General features: G+C 37.2%; 1 protein-coding gene across 1 annotated transcript in view; it reads right to left on the minus strand.

The window, feature by feature from the left end:
• The window catches only part of LOC128666802 (tumor necrosis factor receptor superfamily member 5), a 72,549-nt gene that overhangs the window by 39,182 nt on the left and 8,925 nt on the right, over window positions 1-24,442 (minus strand). The window contains exon 2 of the mRNA XM_053721633.1: window positions 23,394-23,460. Coding sequence (XP_053577608.1) covers window positions 23,394-23,460 — 67 coding nt within the window. The remainder of the gene's footprint in view (window positions 1-23,393; window positions 23,461-24,442) is intronic.

Genomic DNA, 24,442 nt, shown 5'->3' on the forward strand with positions numbered 1-24,442 from the left:
GAGGCAGCATTAAGCAGATAGGAATATAAATTAAAATAAGTCATAAATAGTAAGAAATTAAGAGGAAAAAAAATGATTTAAAAAGCATTTAAATAAGACACCAGCAGTGCACAACCTAATACTAAATCAACAAGATAGTTATCCTCCTCTCTTTACTATACCATGGGTGTAGCACATATAACAATGTACCTGCACAGCTTCAGATATGCACATTTAAAGCACACAAAACCAATCCGAGAATGCAAGTAACAAAACCAAAAGTTCATATTCAAAAGTACAAACCTGACTGTAGTTCCCATCCTGCGCATAAAACCATTTTATAATACATTCAGGGGAAATCACAAACCTAGAAATATATTCATTATCTGAAGATGGTACTTTAGTGTATTTTAAAATTGTACATTTCATCCCTCTCTACTAGCCACTAGAAATAAGACCTCAACATCTTATGAATCTGTCAAAGAGGTCCATCTGTTCCAATCCATGTGTTAAAGGGACATGAAACCTAACATTTTTATTTCATGATTCAGATAGAGCATACAGTTTTAAACAACTTTACATCTTACTTTTATTATGCAATTTGCTTCATTCATTTGGTGTCCTTTGTTAAAGGAACATGAATGCACTACTGAGAGCTAGCTGAACATATTGGATGAGCCAATGACAAGAGGCATATATGTGCATCCCCAATCAGCAGCTAGCTCCCAGTAGTGCACTGCTGCTCCTTAGCCTACCTAGGTATGTTTTTCAACAAAGGCTACCAAGAGTTCTTAAGGGAATTAGATAATAGAAGTAAATTAGAAAATTGTTTAAAATGACATGTTCTGAATCAAGGAAAAAAATGAGTTTAAACTCCAGTCCTCTAGGAGGAGGCAATAAATAACTAAGATACCAAGAGCTTTTAATCCATCCGATTTCCCGGTACACCTATGGCCAAGAAAGGAGAGTAACAGAAAAAGCAGGAAAGAAGAAAGCAGGGTATATAAAGTGCAAACTAGAACTTCCGCTAACTTAATAGAAAAAAAGGGTAGGTCCCATGGACACACACCAGCAAAAAAGAAAATTAATTTATCAGGTAAGTATACATTTTGTTTTCTTTAATAAGCTAGTGAGAGTCCATGAGCCATCACATGTGGGATCTTATATCCAAGCTGTGAAGTCCATGAGATCCCCATGAAAGGGCAGGACATGAAGTTAATGCAGGAACACACTATTAACCAGATACTGCTGCCTGAAAAACTTTCCTGCCAAAAGCAGCTTCAGAAGAAGCAAATACATCAAAGTGATAACATTTGTGGGATTAAATTTCAGTCCACAAGTAGAAGGCAAAATATACCCAACATACCTAAAAAAAAAATGAATCCCTCCCACTTTCCTGTACACATCAGTCTAATTTTTCCTCCAAAAAGGAGAAGGTGAAGTGAAAAAAATAAATTGTAGATAAGGATTCTGAGACCTATGTCAGACCTATAATCCTCCTCAGAAAGACAGGGATACACTGTCTGCACCATGTAGGCCCACTTCAAATAGTTGCCCCCTCTCCGGCTGCAGCAATATCCTGACGAGTGGCGATGCGGGTGGTGACGTCACACTCCCATTGACTTCTATGGCAGTGAAAGTCATTCTTCTTTTGGGAGTTTGCTACTAGCTTACCTCAGGTGTCTCTGGGATTTATTCTTCAGCCTCCTCCTCTTGGCCTTATCTACAGACTACTGATCCAGATCCTGTGTCAGTATGCAGTCTACACAGGGGTCCCGATATTCTAAGCATCAACAGACCGTCAAGAAACTGCTTCCCTGGCCTTGTCAGCCTTGCAGTCCAACGGTCTGTCGAGATTTTCAAAGAAAAGGGTTCTGGCCGAGCAATGCCGGTGTGTGGCGATGTCGCTCCCATAGAAGTCAATGGGAGCATGATATCACCACCCACATCGCCGCTCGTCAGCATATTGCTGTGGCCAGTGAGGGATCCCATATTTGAAGTGGGCCTACACGGCGCAGACAGTGCGCTTACTGAAATTAAAAATAGTTTTAGTGTAGGCACACTCGAAATATTGCGGTGGGGACCTAAGTTTTATTGCTCCTACACTAACTACCTCAGGTGATTAGTAGCTGGCGAGACATACATGGCTGCTACCCTCCTCACAACCTGCACTTCGCTGATTCGATTGTATCGATCTTGTGTCGATGTGTCCGAATCAAAATGCAGGCTACTCCAACTAGCATGCAGCGATAATGCCCCCCCGAACGCCTATAACTACGTGATGCCTAACCTACACTCCCCCTGCTCCACCTCGCTACCTCCCATGAACTGCCTATACCTACGTCACAGCTAAACTACACCCCCCGCGCCGCCCAGCTAACTCCCCCTGACCGCCTAAACCTGTCACACCTAGCCTACACACCCCCAGAATGCCCAGCTAAATCCCTAATACCACCTACACTTATGTAATGTCTAACCTACACTCCCCTGGAACTCCCCAGCTAACTCCCACATACTGCCCACTGTCAGAAAAATACCTCACTATAATAAACTATACTAAATAATAAACCTCCCCATTATAACTATAAAGCTATGTCACTAAAATTATAATCAATGTTTAAATAATGTGTCACAGAGATGCGCTAAAATGCCGGTGGCCAACCGCCGAAGGGCCGGCAAAACCTCAATATTTAAAATGATGCATTGTTATGTAGAATGCATGTTTAAATATTTGCATATAAAATAAAATGTAATTAATGTTGCTTGTTGTGTTTATTATTTGATATTAAAGACAGTATAATTAAAATGTTACTACTACATAACTGCATGCCTGTTATTTAAAAATATAATTTAAAAGTACCATAACAGTTCTGTGCATATCCTAAAAGGGCTAATTAATTTAAAATAGTTTGCTTAAAAAAAATGTTTAAAAATGGCTGGCAAGTATTTTAAAATAATTTTTAAAAATAAGCTAAATTAATTACATAGTAAACTGCCTGGAGCAGCTAACTCCACCCCTCTTATCAGTGTTTAGACACAGGCATTGTATTTGAACTGAGTTCACAGCTTCTAGGCATGCTCCAGCAGATAATCCCTATTCACTTTTGCATTTTACCAAAAGAACAATAAACTTAGATACAGCCACACAGGAATTGTGTGGGGAGATTTAGAGCTTTACAATTCAAAAATGAAAAGAAACGGCTAATGGCGAGGCACTGCAGTATAAATTTGGAAGTAAAGTACATATTATATTATTTTGTCTCTATCCCATCTTGTTTTATGTCCCTTTAATGCTACTGACTACTGTAACATAAATATATATTAACATACATATATATCTATGTTATCCCTAATAAACACAACAAGCTAACATAAATAAATTTTAATGTATATGCAATACTTAAAGCATTATGCAAGGCCTGACTACATTATATCTACAATGTTTGAAATAAAATGCATGGTCATGTATAATGAATATTAGTTTAAGTATTAAATGTATAAATTAAAATGTAGATATTCTTGCTTGATGCATTTATTATTTTAAATATATTTTTAAAATAGATATTTATGTTCTAAAAGACAGTTGCATTATAATTATAGTATTAAATAACTGCATGCCTGTTATGTAATAATACAACTGTAATACTAGTGCCTTTTGTAACATAAATATACATTTTAAAATATATATTTATGTTTACAATAAAAAACACAAGATAAAATAATTACATATTAATTTATATAAAACAGTTAAAAGAATATGCATCATACCCCCAAGTTATGTGGTTGGTTAGGAGATTAAAGCCTACTAAATACTATCAAAAATCACATAATCAACCCCATAAAGGCTGATGATTTAAAACCAGTCAATCCCTATTGGCTAATTTTAATCAGCCAATAGCAAGAACATTTTTAAATTTAAATTCTAATCATCCAATAGAAAAGGATAATTAGAATTTAAAAACGTTCTTGCTTTTGGCTGATTAAAATCAGCAATAGGAAATGACTGATTTAAAATCAGCCAATCAGGATTAAGTGGTACCCCTATTTATAGGGGTTCTGTGTTTCCAGAATTTCAGTGTGAGGCGGCGACAGCATGAAGACGAGGGCTCGAGGAAGAGAGCTGAAGAAAAGAAGATGCACAGTGGAGGTGGTGGAAGATGCTGCCGAAGTCCCCCTACGAGAAGATGGGCCCCTGGCACCAGGAACTGGGACAAAGAGGGCCCAACATCGGATCAAGAAGAGCCGAATTTCCCAACAGTGAGTAGAACTTTTTGGTTAGTTAGGGCTTTTTTGGGGTGATTTTTTTTATGAATATTTAACTTTTCTTTTCTAGTATAGTTTTTTTTAGGTAGATTTTGTTATTTTGGGGGTGAGGTGTTTGTAATTGTTTTTCATTGTAAAAGAGCTGAAATCACTTTAGGGCAATGTCCTACAAAAGGCCCTTTTAAGGGCTATTATACTTTATTTTAGTGTTAGAGTTTTTTTGTTTTGGGGATGTAGATAAATGTTAGGTATAATGGTGGGTTTTATATTTTGGATTCTGTAGTTTATTATTTTTTGTAGCTTAGACTTTTTTTATTGTAACTTAGGGGGTTTACTTCAGATGGGGGTTTAGTATAGAGGGGGGTTAGGTGTTAGGTAGAATAAGGAAAGATTGTGTTTGGGGTTGTGGCGGTTTAGGTTTAATTTTAATTTTTTGTAAAAAAAAATACAAAAAATTATTGTAACTTGGGGTTTACGATTGTTTGAGTTTGGGATATCTGGCAGTATAGAGGTTAATAGTTTAGTACTTGCGGTGGGTATGTGGCTGCTGTATAGAGGTTAATAGTTAAGTACTTGCGGTTGGTATGTGGCGGTTTATATCTTTATTATAGTAGTGTTAGTTTGCGATTTAGGGGTATTAGGATTAGTGGTTAGGCATGGCAGCTCTATTGCAAAGGATCCTTTTACTATAGTTCGTCAATATGGGCAGCAATGTGGGATGTTATCTATAGCCAGTATCGACAACCAATGGCATGTATAGTAAATTACTCTCGGCGATGAAATATTTTGCAGGATCGTTAGACATAGTGGCAGATCTTTTGGAATATACAGCCCACAGACTATTTGCTTACACATCACATAGCCAGGGTGCATAATACTTTGCACTTACAGTTTACATACCTTTTGCACAGGTTTTGTAGGCACATTTTATAGTTTGACTAAATATGGGTACGGTCTCCTTATATTTCCCCATTGTACATTTTTTTCACAGTCTCCAGCAGTGACTTTTTAATTAATCATGCACCTATAGCAGAATCAGTACATCTGTCTGCCCAACCAAGGACACTGACATTGAGGCTTCTGACCACTCATCGGAGGGTGAGATTCTGTCTGATACTGAAGATCCTTCTACGTATCTAGAATTAGAGAGTTCTTTTATTTTTCCTACGGAACACTTACATGCTTTGCAACATGATGTTTTACTGACCCTAGGAGTTCATGAGCCTGAATCTACAGAAGAGAACACAGTTAAACAACTGGACTTGTTATTTAAACTTCAGTCTAAATAATTAGTAGGTCTTTCCTGTTCCAGAAGTTATTTCAGAGGCAAATTTCAAAAGAAAGGATTAAAACCTGGAATTCCTTTTGTGCCCTCTACAAGATTCAAGAGGATGTTTCCAGTCACTGCCTCAAAACTGGAACATTGATAAACTATCCACAAGGTGAACAGGGCTATTTCCACACTTGCCAAGAAAACTACCATCTCTTTTGAGGACAGCACATCCTTTAAAGATCCTATAAATCGAAAATTGGAAGCTTATTACAGGAAAGCATTCCAGCAGGCAGGATTCTTTATTCAAGCAGGTGTCATGATCCGGTGTACATGCGCTCAGGAAACAGACCCTCGGGGCAGTGGTAGGGATTTGAATACACCAACCCCTGACCCGGGGAAGAGTATCCTGGGCGTGGATAGATGATATTCTGTGATCCATAGTTGCTAGAAGTTATTGAAGAATTAATGGAGGGTGCAATATTTGTTTACAATATATTCTGGCTTCACTGTGAGTTATAATTAGTTAACAGGAGTAGCTGCAGGATTCAGTGAGAGAATTATATAGCAATGTTCAGGCTCCAAAGTAAACAGGTAGAAGTTTTATACTTAGATGCAAACTATGGTTTGTTGTAGGTTCACAGTACATAATGTTTTATAAGGTTGTATGTCAAGGTTAAACACAGCAGCACAAGTGATAAACAGGTTGCAAGTCTTAGGCATTAATTACTGTTCTGTGCATTTATATGCAAACCAAGGTTTGTTGCAGGTTCACAGTTCATTATATTATGTAAAGCTGTATATCAGTATAATCAGAGCAGCACAAGTGATAGACAAGTTACAAGTCTCAGGCATTAATTACTGTTTGATCAAACTAGGTTTGTTGCAGGTTATTTCAGCAATGACAACTAGAAGGACAGAAATAGTTATAAAGTTCTGAGTAAGATGATGTTATTGTAATTAGAGAGTGATGGTAAGCAAAAGCATAGTTGATTTATAATAAAGTTCAGAGATTGTTAAGTAGCTGTGTCCAGGAAACAGAATGGAGATATTTTTGATACTTGCGGTTTGATGATATTTAGCATAGGTAATAGAAAATGCTGTATCTTGGAATAGTTGGTAAGTTCAAGCAGAAAACTGACACAAGCCTCTGTTGTTCAGGATCACACTTTAATGTTAATGCAAAGCACATTAGACCTGAGAAGGCTTAAAAAGAGGCTGAGGTAATCAGGTGCATGAATGATTAATCAGGCAGGCAAGCAAGCTGAATGTGAATACTGCCCAAATGCAGCAGTCAGAGAAGGAAGTCTTAAAGGGATAGTGACATTAGGCTGAGATATGTTACAGATCCCCCTCCTCAAAGGCGACCTCCGGGCGCCCAATACAATCCAAAAGGAGAGAGAACAAAAATGATATGGAGAACCGGTAGTAGGTGTATGGAGGTAGTGAGTCCAATTGGAAATCAAGAAAGGAGGGTTGGAGATCTCTTGAAAAAGTTGAATGATGAAGCAAAGGCCATGTAATTCATGTATCAAAAGATCTTGACAATGATGAGAGCAAAACTTGAAGTCATCTTTCTTGTAGTCATCGTGAGAATGCATGAACGTAACATACAATAAGCTTCCTACCACAGAATCATTGTGAGGGTAGATAGGTGGATGTTCTTCATGATAGATGACCATGTACATAGCCAATGAAAAGGCAGCCAGTCCTAGAGATATGAATAGGCTTTTCTCAGCTTCAGAAATAGAGATGCAGCATTCTGGATTGATAACCAGATAAACCACCTTTGGGTCAGAGATTTGAGTATCCTCAGAATTAACCTCCTGGCTGAGGATTAGATATACTCCAAAAGAAAAAGCTATAGCCACTTCTAACGCAATAGCAGGGCTTTCTTCAAAGTAGGAGATAGGAGTGTAGAGTGCAAGATTTGTCCAGTTCTTGCCATCTTCTAATTCAATATGAAATGTCTCCTTATGGGATTCAGAAACAAAAGTGTCCTCACTAAGAACAGGTATATGAATGCCCACACCAGGGCAAGGTTCAGAAGTACCCACATCTGGGCAAGGTTCAGGAATATCCTCAGTAGGATCGGGTGAAGGAATGCCCATGCCAGGGCAAGGTTCAACTATAGAGAAAGAAAAAGAACCCACTTTAGAGCCAGGAACCATACTCTCTTCTGAGCAGAGGGCAAGGCTTTCTTCAGGGTTCATAAACGAAGAATTAACAAGACCCACTTTAGAGCCAAGAACCATACTCGCTTCTGAGTAGAGGGCATGGCTATCTTCAGGATCAAGTATTATTACACCCATTTCTGGGTTAAACAAAGGAATACCCATACCAGGGTCAAAAACAGGAGAGTCCACCCTGATATCAGGTTTAGTAGTATAATCATGGAAAACAGGAACAGGAATGGGCACTGGGGAATCTTCTTGAAGAACTTTTGTACAAGTTTCAGGGTCAAGAATGTCCACTTGTGAACTTGGTTCAATGTTGTCCTCACAGGATTCAGTATCAGGAATTCCTGTACAGGAAACTGATGTAGTAGAAAATGTAGGTTGGTGCAAAGTATCTCCCAAGGGAAACAATTTCTTAGATGCAGTAACAGAAGAATTTTGAGAGCGTGAAGTGTACTGAAATATGCCACACTCAGGTAGATGCGGCAGAATTGTGACACAAGATTCTAACTGAGAAGTTGTCTGGGGTTCAGCAGGCATACTTATTTGAGTTTGAATATCAGAGCTAAATTCTCCAGGGACTATCTCTGGTAAACTGTTAGATTGTATATCTGGAACAAAATTATCTTTTGTTTCTAGCACAAGATTTATAGACATTGAGGCAGCATGAGTGGGATGCAAGAAATCAATAGTTGGAAACAGTTTTTGTAGTTGTTGTAGAGTCTGAGAAGAGATACCATTAGATGTTTTAAGAACAGACAGATGGTGACTAGAGACAACATCCAGCTTGGTGTTGACAGTGTCATGAGGCAAGAGAGGGTCTGGCACAACAGAAACTGAAACAGGAGATTCAGGCTGAGTTTCCTCTTTGCACTTTTGATTTTCTGTAGGCAGAAAGACTTTCTTCTTCTTCTTCTTCTTTTTCTTAGAGAGCTTAGATAACTGATATTTCTTCCCAGTATGAGGCTTCTTAGGTTGCTGCCATTGTGGCTTGTAGTACCTTATATCAGGTTGAGAACAGAAATCCTCTTCATCACTGGATGCATAATTCTGATGTAATAAATCTGCATAGTAGTTTAGGGGACCTTTTCTCCAAACAGCAGTCTGTAAACCAGATGTCTTTTCTTCCGGCTCTGAATCTGTCCAATCTAACGATTCCATGGGAATATCAGAAATAGGAAGATCAGTATTTCCATGAGAGGTTTCATGATGGGAGCTGTCTGTATCATCCATATTGTAAATATAACAACCAAGGATGTCATTATAGCAAATAGGTTGAGGTTTTGTCTGAGTTTGTGGCGAATTAAAGTTGCGCTCATACCAGTCTAATGCCAATTCAGCTGGATCTGTGAAGTCATCCTCCTTGTTGACATATTCAGACTCAGAATCAGTATCATCAGGATAGGAATCACAAACAGGAGGAGTAGATGGTATTCTGGAACAGTAGTCCTGTCTCTTTAAATCTTTAAAGGTCTGAATTTTTTCTGCTGAATCTATGAATGTATCCTCTTCAGTTACATAGTCAGACTCAGAATCAGTTTCACCAAAATGGAAATCACGAACATGAGGAACAGATGACCTTTTAGAAAAGTGGTTCTGTCTCTTTAAAGATCTGATTTTTTTCTGCTGAATCGATGGATACATTCTCTTCATTTTCATAGTCAGATTCAGAATCAGTTTCACCAAAATGGTAATCACGAACATGAGGAACAGATGACCTTTTAGAAAAGTGGTTCTGTCTCTTTAAATATCTGAATTTTTTCTGCTGAAGCTATGGTTAAATCCTCTTCATTTTCATAGTCAGATTCAGGATCAGTTTCACCAAAATGGTAACCACGAACATGAGTAGAGGACAGTCTAGAATAGGAGTACTGTGTCTTTAAATTTTTAAAAGTATGAAAATCTTCTGTTTTTCCTTTAGGGATTGCTTGGGTCTGATATATGTTGTAATTTTTTATTTTCCTTTGAGGGTCGGTGCATCCACTACCACTGCGAATCCCTTTTTTAGGCATTAACATTCTGTCATTATCCGGTGTACATGCGCTCAGGAAACAGAACCTCGGGGCAGTGGTAGGGATTTAAATACACCGACCCCTGACCCGGGGAAGAGTATCCTGGGCGTGGATAGATGATATTCTGTGATCCATAGCTGCTAGAAGTTATTGAAGAATTAATGGAGGGTGCAATATTTGTTTACAATATATTCTGGCTTCACTGTGAGTTATAATTAGTTAACAGGAGTAGCTGCAGGATTCAGTGAGAGAATTATATAGCAATGTTCAGGCTCCAAAGTAAACAGGTAGAAGTTTTATACTTAGATGCAAACTATGGTTTGTTGTAGGTTCACAGTACATAATGTTTTATAAGGTTGTATGTCAGGGTTAAACACAGCAGCACAAGTGATAAACAGGTTGCAAGTCTTAGGCATTAATTACTGTTCTGTGCATTTATTTGCAAACCAAGGTTTGTTGCAGGTTCACAGTTCATTATATTATGTAAAGCTGTATATCAGTATAATCAGAGCAGCACAAGTGATAGACAAGTTACAAGTCTCAGGCATTAATTACTGTTTGATCAAACTAGGTTTGTTGCAGGTTATTTCAGCAATGACAACTAGAAGCACAGAAATAGTTATAAAGTTCTGAGTAAGATGATGTTATTGTAATTAGAGAGTGATGGTAAGCAAAAGCATAGTTGATTTATAATAAAATTCAGAGATTGTTAAGTAGCTGTGTCCAGGAAACAGAATGGAGATATTTTTGATACTTGCGGTTTGATGATATTTAGCATAGGTAATAGAAAATGCTGTATCTTGGAATAGTTGGTAAGTTCAAGCAGAAAACTGACACAAGCCTCTGTTGTTCAGGATCACACTTTAATGTTAATGCAAAGCACATTAGACCTGAGAAGGCTTAAAAAGAGGCTGAGGTAATCAGGTGCATGAATGATTAATCAGGCAAACAAGCAAGCTGAATGTGAATACTGCCCAAATGCAGCAGTCAGAGAAGGAAGTCTTAAAGGGATAGTGACATTAGGCTGAGATATGTTACAGCAGGGGATTAGTGTTATCTGTATTGCTAGTGCAATCACTTTATGGATCAACATCTTATCAGAATTGTTTCAGAAGAGGTTTCTTTAGAGAAAATCCAGAAACGTTTAAAGATGATTAAGATTGCTAACACTTTAATTTGTGATGCAATTGTAGAGATTATCTACATCATTGCTAAGAATGTGGCTTTAGTGGTCCTGACAAGAAGTCAATGCAGGCTGAAATCCTGGGCTCCTGGTGTCCAACGGCAGATTTTTGTCTCTCCCTTTTCAAGGGAAGACCTTGTTCGGTCGAGGTTTAGCAGGACTTCTTGAAAACACATGATCTCATTTATTGTATAGTGTCCAACACATGTGTAAAACCACAATACACAGCAACGTTTTGGGGCAAAACCCCTTAATCATGTGTTAAACACATCATATCCTGCCTTCTATAAGATAACAAACAATTAACCCATTATGTTATTTCACAACCTAACACCTTCCAAAACTACCTATTTATTTACAAAAAGAACAGAAAAAGAATAAAAAATAAATAAAGCTAAGAATACATAGTAATTCAGCCTACAAAACTACAAGAAATCATTACCAATTTTTTTTCCAGTGTCTTTTTTATTGAGGTATTTTATCAACATACAGCTTAAGGCGAATACATCAAGGTGATGCACAATATAAGGAAGTACAATACATTTCATATTAATGTCTTGCAGAGCTATATAATAGAGACAAAGGTCTGTGCTACATATATACATTAAATCAAGCTAATAGTAAAAAAAAGAAACTCATTTTCTAAAAATAATAAATATACAGATCACTATTTTATTGCTATGTAGGTATTAAGGATTGAAGCCCCCTCAAACGTGCCAGTCCCAGAACTATGTTCAATGACAAAAAAAGTTTAAATCCATCAACATTCACAATGTAAACACAACAGGTAGTCTTCAAACATAAGGTTAAGAAAACATCAGTATCAATAGAGACTTCAAAAACACAAGATAACCATAACAAGTAGTCTTCATATAAAAAATACTTAAAACATCAGAATCAGTATAAACTTCAAGAAGACAAAGGGCTAGATGACAAGTGAGGCACAAACTGTTTTGCACAAGCTAACACCCCACTCCCACCAACTTTAGACCCCAAAATACTGCCTAGTGCAGTAATTTTACCAGATGTCAGCAGACTAAGTTGACAAAAACAAAATAAGTTGACCAAAACAACAGTTCAGAAATGCTGAATAGATACAAAAAGTAACAAATAGGAGAAAAAGAGAGAGAGAAAAAGAGATAGAGAGAAAAAGAGATAGAGAGAAAAAGAGATAGAGAGAAAAAGAGATAGAGAGAAAAAGAGATAGAGAGAAAAAGAGATAGAGAGAAAAAGAGATAGAGAGAAAAAGAGATAGAGAGAAAAAGAGATAGAGAGAAAAAGAGATAGAGAGAAAAAGAGATAGAGAGAAAAAGAGATAGAGAGAAAAAGAGATAGAGAGAAAAAGAGAAAAAGAGAAAAAGAGATAGAGAGAAAAAGAGATAGAGAGAAAAAGAGATAGAGAGAAAAAGAGATAGAGAGAAAAAGAGATAGAGAGAAAAAGAGATAGAGAGAAAAAGAGATAGAGAGAAAAAGAGATAGAGAGAAAAAGAGATAGAGAGAAAAAGAGATAGAGAGAAAAAGAGATAGAGAGAAAAAGAGATAGAGAGAAAAAGAGATAGAGAGAAAAAGAGATAGAGAGAAAAAGAGATAGAGAGAAAAAGAGATAGAGAGAAAAAGAGATAGAGAGAAAAAGAGATAGAGAGAAAAAGAGATAGAGAGAAAAAGAGATAGAGAGAAAAAGAGATAGAGAGAAAAAGAGATAGAGAGAAAAAGAGATAGAGAGAAAAAGAGATAGAGAGAAAAAGAGATAGAGAGAAAAAGAGAAAGAGAGAAAAAGAGAAAAAGAGATAGAGAGAAAAAGAGATAGAGAGAAAAAGAGATAGAGAGAAAAAGAGATAGAGAGAAAAAGAGATAGAGAGAAAAAGAGATAGAGAGAAAAAGAGATAGAGAGAAAAAGAGATAGAGAGAAAAAGAGATAGAGAGAAAAAGAGATAGAGAGAAAAAGAGATAGAGAGAAAAAGAGATAGAGAGAAAAGAGAGATAGAGAGATAGAGAGATAGAGAGATAGAGAGATAGAGAGATAGAGAGATAGAGAGATAGAGAGATAGAGAGATAGAGAGATAGAGAGATAGAGAGATAGAGAGATAGAGAGATAGAGAGATAGATAGAGAAAGAGAGAGAGAGAAAATTGGTTATGCAATGTATTGGTTAGGCAAAACTGGGGAATGGTAAATAAATTGATTATCTATCTTTTTAAATAATAAGATTTTTGGTGTTGATTGTCCCTTTAAAAAACCCTTTAGGGTTTGACTTAGAATCCTTTGCAATTAATCTTTTATTTCTAATTTTGGCTAATTTGATCGCTTTTTTTCCCTATTTTTTGTTACATTCCTTATATATTTGGAATGTTGAGTCTGTACTATTTTCTTTGAATAATTTAAATGCCCTTATTTTTTTCCTAAATTATCTTAACACATTTTTATTTAGTCAGTTTGTTATTTAATGATTTCCTTAAATCCTTTAATTTTGCTTTCTTAAAATTAAAAATCTTAGTTGAACACTGCTTATGGAAAGTGATTACAAACATGACCATGTTATGATCACTGTTACCCAAATGTTCTTTGACTTCAATGTTTGATATTATTTCTGTATTGTTTGATAGCACTAATTCCAATATAGCTTTATTCCTAGTTTGCTCTTATATTAATTGTGACATTAAGTTATCTTTAAGAACATTTAAAAATCTCTCTCTTAACTGTATTTATTACTAGTTTCATTGACCCACAGTTTAAGTCAGGGTAGTTAAAATCTCCCATAAATAAAGCATTGGTATTAGCTACCTTTCCGATTTGCATTAGCAGCTGAGTTTCCTCTGTGTCACTGATGTTGAGGGGCTTGTAGCCTGTTCCTAATAATATTTTTTTAGGATTTTTCCCCACTCTATTTCAACCCACAGTGTCTTCCCTTATTGTAGGTTTAAGGTCAGAAAAAAAAAATATATATATATATATATATATATATATATATATATATATATATATATATATATATATATATATATATATATATATATATATATATATATATACACAGTATATATATATATATATATATACACACACACACACACACACACACATTTCTCCACCCCTTCTATTACTCCTGACCCTCCTAAATAAAGTATAACCCTCTAAGTTAACTGCGCAGGCATGTGAATCATCCCACCAAGTTTCAGTTATACTGATAATTTCATAGTCCTCTTCTGCAAAAAAGAGCTCCAGCTCCCCAATTTTACCCATCATGCTTCTTGCAGTTGCTGTCATTTCATTTTTATGTGCTTTCTGTTGCTACTTGGTGTGCTTTCCTCCAAACTTTTTAATGTGACATTTCCTAAGTGTACCCTTGTCATCCCTTCCTTGAGATATTCTAGGTGTGTCATATTCACAGACTCATCAATTGGTTCTATTATGTTTGGACTGACCCTCCACCCTTTTGCCTTGTTCTCTAAGCATGCTACCAACCCGCAACACACCTGCACCTATATCATTCAGGTGCAATCCATCTTTACGGTACAAAATGTGCCCAAGTGAAAAGTCAGCCTAGAGCTCTAAAAAGTCAAACCCCTCATTTTGACACCATGTTTTTAACCCATAATTAACTGCCTTTAGCTCCTTCTACCTTACTGGGTTAGCACATGGTATTGGTAAAATATCCAAAAAGATTACCTTGGAGGTCCTTGCTTTAAGCTCGTTACCTAACTCGCGGAGGTCATTTTTTAGGACACTCCTTCTCCCACTGATTCCGTCATTAGTGCCAATATGCACCATGACTGCAGTATCAGACCCAGATCCCTCTAACAATCTATAAATATGCTCCACAATACACATAACATGAGCTCCTGGAAGACAGAGAACTGTTCTATTTAAGGGATCTGGATGACAAATTACCCAATCAACCTTCCAAATATAAAGTCTCATACAACCAACATCTGCCTTAGACCCACACTTGTATGCCCCTCTTCCATGACCAAAGGACTATTCACTATAGTATGCTCCTCTTCCATGACTTAAGGACTATTCACTATAGTATGCTCCTCTTCCATGACTGAAGCACTATTCACTATAGTATGCTCCTCTTCCATGACTGAAGAACTTTTCACTATATTAGGCAGAACGGCCCTCTCTGACATTACCACCCCTGAACCGATACCTTCAACATCTTCACATAATTTTTAAAATCTGTTGGGGTGTTCTAGCTCAGAACTGCTGTGTCTCTTCCACTTTCTTTTACTTCCCCTTCTAAGTGCAACCCAGCTACTTCGCAGAGTTTCCCTATCTGAATCCTCTCTATTCCTACTGCTAGAACCATGAACAACCTGCTCAGTCATATCCATTTCCCTTTCAAGTGTCTGAATATCCCAGTGTTGCAATTCATTCCTCCAGAACTCTAATACAAGCTTCTAAAGAGACAATATGCTCACACTTGCCACAGAGATATGATCCCTGAAGTGGCTGCGCCAGTGATGCAGACATATAGCAAGCTGTACACTGAATGAGATTAATGAGCTAGATTTATAGAGTTTGCTGGCCCACACAGGAGAAACTAATCCCTCCCCTAATTACCGACACACACAAGAAGATAGGAGACAGAAAAAAACAAGAATGTGAATCAGTTAAAATGCAAGCTGAAATAAAAACAGTTAAATATACTTTTAAAAAACCCTTACGAAAAGCTTAAAGGGACAGTTCACCCAAAAACTTTCTCCCCTTTAAATTATTCCCAATGATCCTTTTTACCTGCTAGACTCTGAGTGTATTAAATTGGTTGCAAGTAGCTGCTTTACTCCTATTTCAGCATTTAAAATAGCTGATCTAGCTTGCGGTTTCCCAACCTATATTGAAAGTTTTGATAGTGAAGTATAGGCTATTGACAAGCCTAAGTAAACACAGTCAGCAGAAGAAGTTACACTCTGTGGGATGCAGGATAGTTAAGTAATAAAATGATCATTTTCCATTGTTCTCTCTTTGTATTGAGCTTTGGTGTTCAAGACAATTATAAGATAAGGAAGCAAGTCTGTGTACACAAAGTGATAACATAATGAGATCTGATATTACCTTAAGTTCAACCCATTGTAATAGGCTGTGGTTTCAAAGCACAAAACCAGCTACTTCATTAACACAAATAAACCAGAAAATGCCATTTCTCAAATATTTTATACTCTGCAGGTGGTATAACAAGTCATTTAAAATACATTAATGGAAAAACAATTTTACAGTGTACTGTCCCTTTAAAGGGGCAGTAAACTTACATACTAATGTTATACAATTCTGCAAATTATATAACATTAGCTTACTGGCACATTTATACTTTCAATTATTTTATATACATTATATGTAAAATCCTCCTTTTACCTGCTAAGGGAGCGAGCTACATTCATTTTAATGGTGCGACCGGGCACACTGTGACTAGACAGTGTTGCAGACCCGCTCAGTAGAGCAAAGAGGGGCGTTCTGGTAAAAGGAGTGGTTTACATATAATTTATCTGAGATAACTGAAAGAATAAATGTGCCGGTAAGCTAATGTTATATAAGTCTGCACTATGTGCAGAATTATATAACATTAGTATGTAAGTTTACTGCCCCTTTAAGTTTTACATTTTTTTCCGTGTTTTTATTAATTTTAAATGTAAGGAACCTACATGTTACAGTTCTATTGTCTATGTAGCGCTGCAGAATCTGTTGGCGCTCTACAAACAACCGATAATAATAATATGCTATTTATAGAGCTTAAAGGAACATCATACTGTAGAATTGTATGCACTTTAATGTGTTCCCAATGATTCATTTTACCTGCTGGAATGTATTAAATTGATTCCATATAACTTGTACCTTTATTTTGTCAGTTGAAATAGCTGATTTTGCCACTTGAAACGTCCAGTACTGCAGTTAGTTATGGGTATAGAAAAGCTATATAAACAGGATCTAGCAGAAGAAATTATTTTCAATTGTTCTCTCTGACAGAAATAATAAGAAAGCATTACTTTTATACACAAAGTGATAAGATAATGAGATGTGTTCTCCCTGTAAGCTCAGACCATTTTAATGGGCTGTGTTTTCAAAGATCAAAAACAACTACTTTGCAAACAAAATAAACCTAAAAGAAGCAAATACCCATACATTTTATACTTTATAACTACTACAACAAGTCATTGGAAACAAATAAAGGGGGAACCAATTATATTGCACACTGTCCCTTAACGGTTATGCTTCTTATGTATTCAAATCCCATAGCAATGGAAGCCAACATTCTCACAAGCTGAATACTATGTTCTCACACAACAATATGTAATGGATTACAATGGAGGCCACAAGGCAGAACATGCTGTTATCTGAGAGGTCATCACAGAAAATGCAGCATCTCTGCAGAAAGAATGGGACACATGGAGGAACTGTTGGCTCTTTTGCTTTGCAGTACTGCTCTGCATTAGGCTGTTCTCTTCAAACAGCACTGAGCTCTGGCTGCACTGTGTAAGTTTTCCTTAACACAGTGCATCCAGAACAAAGTGCTCTTTGAAGAGAACAATAGGAGGCGCGATCCGATATAGATCGTAGTTTGCGGTGCAAGCGAGGGAACCCGCGTCGCCCGCAGTTTCAGCTCGCAACTCGAGCTATCCCATATATGTCGCCGTCAGATGCTAACGTGCCGTAAGTCTGATAAACCAGCGATGTCCAGAAATCTGCGCAAGTACAAATTTCTGGCGTCGCCAGTGACTTGCGGCACGTTAGAAACTGCCGGCGCCTACAAAACCTGACTAAAGTCTAAATCACCCGCACTGTCTAACACGCCTCCCTAACATAGCCCGACACGTCTAACCCTCTATCCGCTATCCCCCTCACTATCCTAACAATAAAATATGTATTAACCCCTAAACCGCCGCTACCTAATAAAGTTATTAACCCCTAAACCGCCGCCAGCTATATTAAATCTATAACCCCCTAAAGTGAGCCCCTAACACCGCCGCCATCTACCTTACCTACCCCCTAAAGTGAGCCCCTACCTCGCCGCTATTTTAAAATTATTAACCCCTAATCTAATCCCCCTACCCCGCCGCCATCTATATTAAATTATTTAACCCCTAAAATACTAAACTATCCCTACCACTAAACCTAAGTCTAACCCTACAAATAGCCCTGAAAAGGGCTTTTTGCGGGGCATGCCCCAAAGTAACAGCTCTTTTGCCAGCCCTTAAAAGGGCTTTTGGCGGGGCTTTGTCACAAAGTAAACTGCTCTTTTGCCTACAATCTACATCCCCCTACACCGCGGCCACCTATAATAAATGTATTAACCCCTAATCTAATCCCCCTACACCGCCGCCAGCTATATTAACCCTAATTATATTAGGGTTAATATAGTTATTATATTATATATATTAACTATATTAACCCTAATTATATTAGGGTTAATATACAGGGAGTGCAGAATTATTAGGCAAGTTGTATTTTTGAGGATTAATTTTATTATTGAACAACAACCATGTTCTCAATGAACCCAAAAAACTCATTAATATCAAAGCTGAATAGTTTTGGAAGTAGTTTTTAGTTTGTTTTTAGTTATAGCTATTTTAGGGGGATATCTGTGTGTGCAGTTGACTATTACTGTGCATAATTATTAGGCAACTTAACAAAAAACAAATATATACCCATTTCAATTATTTATTTTTACCAGTGAAACCAATATAACATCTCAACATTCACAAATATACATTTCTGACATTCAAAAACAAAACAAAACAAATAAGTGACCAATATAGCCACCTTTCTTTGCAAGGACACTCAAAAGCCTGCCATCCATGGATTCTGTCAGTGTTTTGATCTGTTCACCATCAACATTGCGTGCAGCAGCAACCACAGCCTCCCAGACACTGTTCAGAGAGGTGTACTGTTTTCCCTCCTTGTAAATCTCACATTTGATGATGGACCACAGGTTATCAATGGGGTTTAGATCAGGTGAACAAGGAGGCCATGTCATTAGATTTTCTTCTTTTATACCCTTTCTTGCCAGCCACGCTGTGGAGTACTTGGACGCGTGTGATGGAGCATTGTCCTGCATGAAAATCATGTTTTTCTTGAAGGATGCAGACTTCTTCCTGTACCACTGCTTGAAGAAGGTGTCTTCCAGAAACTGGCAGTAGGACTGGGAGTTGAGCTTGACTCCATCCTCAACCCGAAAAGGCCCCACAAGCTCATCTTTGATGATACCAGCCCAAACCAGTACTCCACCTCCACCTTGCTGGCGTCTGAGTCGGACTGGAGCTCTCTGCCCTTTACCAATCCAGCCACGGGCCCATCCATCTGGCCCATCAAGACTCACTCTCATTTCATCAGTCCATAAAACCTTAGAAAAATCAGTCTTGAGATATTTCTTGGCCCAGTCTTGACGTTTCAGCTTGTGTGTCTTGTTCAGTGGTGGTCGTCTTTCAGCCTTTCTTACCTTGGCCATGTCTCTGAGTATTGCACACCTTGGGCTTTTGGGCACTCCAGTGATGTTGCAGCTCTGAAATATGGCCAAACTGGTGGCAAGTGGCATCTTGGCAGCTGCACGCTTGACTTTTCTCAGTTCATGGGCAGTTATTTTGCGCCTTGGTTTTCCCACACGCTTCTTGCGACCCTGTTGACTATTTTGAATGAAACGCTTGATTGTTCGATGATCACGCTTCAGAAGCTTTGCTATTTTAAGAGTGCTGCATCCCTCTGCAAGATATCTCACTATTTTTTACTTTTCTGAGCCTGTCAAGTCCTTCTTTTGACCCATTTTGCCAAAGGAAAGGAAGTTGCCTAATAATTATGCACACCTGATATAGGGTGTTGATGTCATTAGACCACACCCCTTCTCATTACAGAGATGCACATCACCTAATATGCTTAATTGGTAGTAGGCTTTCGAGCCTATACAGCTTGGAGTAAGACAACATGCATAAAGAGGATGATGTGGTCAAAATACTCATTTGCCTAATAATTCTGCACTCCCTGTAGTTAATATCGTTATTTATATATATATATATATATATATATATATTTTAAGTATAATAACCCTATCTTACTCTAACATCCTAACTAAACTTATTAAAATAAATCTAATATTAATATTATTAATTAAAATATTCCTATTTAAATCTAAATACTTACCTATAAAATAAACCCTAAGATAGCTACAATGTAATTAATAATTACATTATAGCTATGTTAGGGTTTATATTTATTTTACAGGTAAATTGTTAATTATTTTAACTAGGTATAATAGCTATTAAATAGTTATTAACTATTTAATAGCTACCTAGTTAAAATAATTACCCAATTACCTGTAAAATAAATCCTAACCTAAGTTACAAATACACCTACACTATCAATAAATTAAATAAACTACAAATATGTATCTAAAAATACAATTAAATAAACTAAACTAAATTACAAAAAAAAACAAAACAATAAATTACAAAAAATAAAAAAAAGATTACAAGATTTTTAAGCTAATTACACCTATTCTAAGCCCCCTAATAAAATAATAAAGCCCCCCAAAATAAAAAAATTCCCTACCCTATTCTAAATTAAAACAAGTTCAAAGCTCTTTTACCTTACCAGCCCTTAAAAGGGCCTTTTGTGGGGGCATGCCCCAAAGAAAACTGCTCTTTTGCCTGCAAAAAAAACCACAATACCACCCCCCAACATTACAACCCACCACCCACATACCCCTAATCTAACTCAAACCCCCCTTAAATAAACCTAACACTACCCCCCCTGAAGATCTCCCTACCTTGTATTCACCCCGCCGGGCAGAACTCCTGATCCGATCCGGGCGATGTGTTCCAGCAAGCGGCAGTGAAGTCTTCTTCCATCCGGGCGATGTCTTGAAGCAAGCGACAGAGAGTCTTCTTCCATCGGCGACGTCTTCAAGCAAATCGGCATCTTCAATCTTCTTACTTCGCTCCTCCGCCGCGGAGCATCCTTCCGGCACGACGACTTCCCGACGAATGAGGTTCCTTTAAATGATTGAATCAGCCAATCAGATTTTTCTACCTTTATTCCGATTGGCTGATAGAATCCTATCAGCCAATCGGAATTCGGCGGACGCCATCTTGGATGATGTCATTTAAAGGTACCTCATTCGTCGTTCAGTCGTCGGCCGGGATAGATGCTCCGCGGTGGCGGAGCGAAGAAGGAAGATTGAAGATGCCGCTTCATAGAAGATGCTGCCGGAAGGAAGAAGACTTTGCTGCCGCTTGGAGGAAGACGTCGCCGGGAGGAAGAATTCTTCTTTTCCGCTTGGAGGAAGACATCGCCGGAGGAAGAATTCTTCTTTGCCGCTTGGAGCAAGACATCGCCCGGATCGGATGAGGAGTTCGGCCCGGTGTGGTGAAGACAAGGTAGGGAGATCTTCAGGGGGGTAGTGTTAGGCTTTTTTAAGGGGGGTTTGGGTGGGTTTAGAATAGGGGTATGTGGGTGGTAATGGGGGGGGGGGTATTGTATATGTTTTTAAATGCAAAAGAGCTGAATTCTTTGGGGCATGCCCCACAAAAGGCCCTTTTAAGGGCTGGTAAGGTAAAGAGCTTTGAACTTTTTTTAATTTAGAATAGGGCAGGGAATTTTTTTTATTTTGGGGGGCTTTATTATTTTATTAGGGGGCTTAGAATAGGTGTAATTAGCTTAAAAATTTTGTAATCTTTTTTTTATTTTTTGTAATTTAGTGTGTTTTTTTTTTGTAATTTAGTTTAGTTAATTTAATTGTATTTTTAGATAGATATTTGTAGTTTATTTAATTTATTGATAGTGTAGGTGTATTTGTAACTTAGGTTAGGATTTATTTTACAGGTAATTGGGTAATTATTTTAACTAGGTAGATATTAAATAGTTAATAACTATTTAATAGCTATTATACCTAGTTAAAATACTTAACAATTTACCTGTAAAATAAATATTAACCCTAACATAGCTACAATGTAATTATTAATTATATTGTAGCTATCTTAGGGTTTATTTTATAGGTAAGTATTTAGATTTAAATAGGAATATTTTAGTTTATAATATGAATTAGATTAATTTAATATAAATTTAGTTAGGGTTAGATAGAATTAATATAGTTAATATAAATACTATAGTAACTATATTAACCCTAATATAATTAGGGTTAATATAGTTAATATATATAATGTAATAACTATATTAACTATAATATACTTAGGGTTAATATAGATAATATAGCTGGCGGCGGGGTAGGTAGATTAAATTAGGGGTTAATAATTTTAATAGAGATGGCGGCTGTGTAAGGGGCTTACATTAGGGGTTAATAATATTAATATAGCTGGCGGCGGTATAGGGGGATTAGATTAGGGGTTAATAATTGTTATATAGGTGGCGGCGGTGTAAGGGGTCAGATTAGGGGATAGATAAGGTAGATGGCGGCGGTTTTAGGGGCTCACAGTAGGGGGTTAGTTTATGTAGATGGCGGCAGGGTCCGGGAGCGGCGGTTTAGGGGTTAATAACTTTATTAGGGATTTCGGGGGGGGGGGGGGGATCGCGGTTGACAGGTAGATAGACATTGCACATGCGTTAGGTGTTAGGTTTTATTTAGCAGATCACGGGTGACACGTAGATAGACATTGCGCATGCGTTAGGTGTTAGGTTTATTTTCTAGCTAGTTTAGGGAGTTACGGGGCTCCAATAGTGAGCGTAAGGCTTCTTACGGCTGCTTTTTGTTGCGAGGTGAAAATGGAGTAAGATTTCTCCATTTTCGCCACGTAAGTCCTTACGCTGCATATTGGATACCAAACTGCGCTGGTTTGGTATACCTGCTTATGGCCCAAAAAACTACGGGCGACGGCAGAAATATACGGGCGTAACTTCTAGGTTACGCCGTATATGTGATACCAAACCAGCGTAAATATTGGCGTCGCCGGCTTTTGCGGGCGACGATTTTTATCGGATCGACCCCCAAATATGGAGCAGCCCTGCAAAGCATTTATTGTTCATTAGCTCTATGGGATTTTTTCACAAGACATTTTAGAAACTTAACAAAATTTCTTTTTCTCTTTGCAACTAATTTGCAATGCAATGTTCAACTGCTGCACTATATTATAAAACTTTAAATATTGCTTTATTCTAAATTTAATCAACACATTGCAATATTGAACTGGTGCTTTAGTGTAACTGCCTAGTTTAAAATTTTATTTTATTTTAAAATGATCTGCAGAACAATTTTCACTAAAAAATCTCATCGCAGAAAGTGGAGAAAAGTTCTGCCTCTGGGGTAATATCTAATCTGAGAGGGGTTTTTTTCCCAAGAAATGATTGCGGACGAACTCAAAACCGGTTACACATTCACCAATATGTAAAGACATATTTTCTGTCTCATATATAAACACACACATAATCACAATTAAAAGTGAAAATTCTTAAATTATGTCAATCCCTGTAATCAAGATAAATACTGGTCTCACATACATAGTACAAAGTTTGATACAGAACAAACTATGCAGACAAATGACCTCTCTATCATAATGTAGTAATTTTACTCACCTGGTCCACACAAGTTGCAACATTTGTTACTCTTTAGGTATTGACTGTCGGAACAGGCTTCAAAACACTGGAAGACAAAAACAAACCATTAACAAGTTTGCAATGACTTTCATTAATTAGGATTGTAATATATTAAAGGGACAGTAAAGTCAAAATGTAACTTTCATGATTCAGATAGAGCATGGAATTTTAAACAACTTTCCAATTTACTTCTGTGATCACATTTTCTTCGTTTTCTTGGTATCTTTTATTAAAGATTAAAACTAGGTAGTTCAGGAGTTTTATTCTTCAATAAAAGATACCAAAAGAACAAATCAATTTGATCACAGAAGTAAATTGGAATGTTGTTTAAAATTCCATGCTCTATCTGAATCATGAAGGTAACAGTTTGACTTTACTGTCCCTTTAAACAATATTTTTTTTCAAGCTATATGTATTATTAGCTTTTTGGATTTAGAGAAATAGTTTTGTCAACTCAGTAAACTTATCTACTCCCGGTAAGGTTGCCACCCTGTAGGAAAACATGGCTGAGGTGGCAACCCTAACTCCTGGCAAGTCAGCTGCACCATAGAGACAACTACTGAAGTGCTTTATACAAGTGCAGTCTTACTCTCCCCTCTCCTTCATGGCAAGGGGCAGCTGGGAGTCTACTCTCTATAAAAATAATAATGACTTGTGAGATACAGTAACTGATTGGCTATTATTTTTATTAGTTGTAATGTGCCAACAATTTCAAAGATCAATACATGGAGTTGAAAAAACAAAGACAGACATGGAAGGTAGACTTGGATAGGATTACAGAGGCCTGCTCCTTTAAAGGAACAGGAAAACCCAACATGTTTCTTTCATGAATCAGACAGAGCATGCAATTTAAAAAGAAGACAAAGGAAATTTGATAAGACAAGTAAATTGGAAATTTGTTTAAAATTTGATTTGGTCTCATGGTATTCTTTGTTGAAGAAATACACAGGTAGGTTGCGTGCACTTGCCTGGAGATCTACATGTAGGGTTGCCACCTCAGCCATGTTTTCCTGGACACTTATGAGTTA

The sequence above is a fragment of the Bombina bombina genome, chromosome 1, assembly GCF_027579735.1.
Source record: "Bombina bombina isolate aBomBom1 chromosome 1, aBomBom1.pri, whole genome shotgun sequence".
NCBI lineage: Eukaryota > Metazoa > Chordata > Amphibia > Anura > Bombinatoridae > Bombina > Bombina bombina.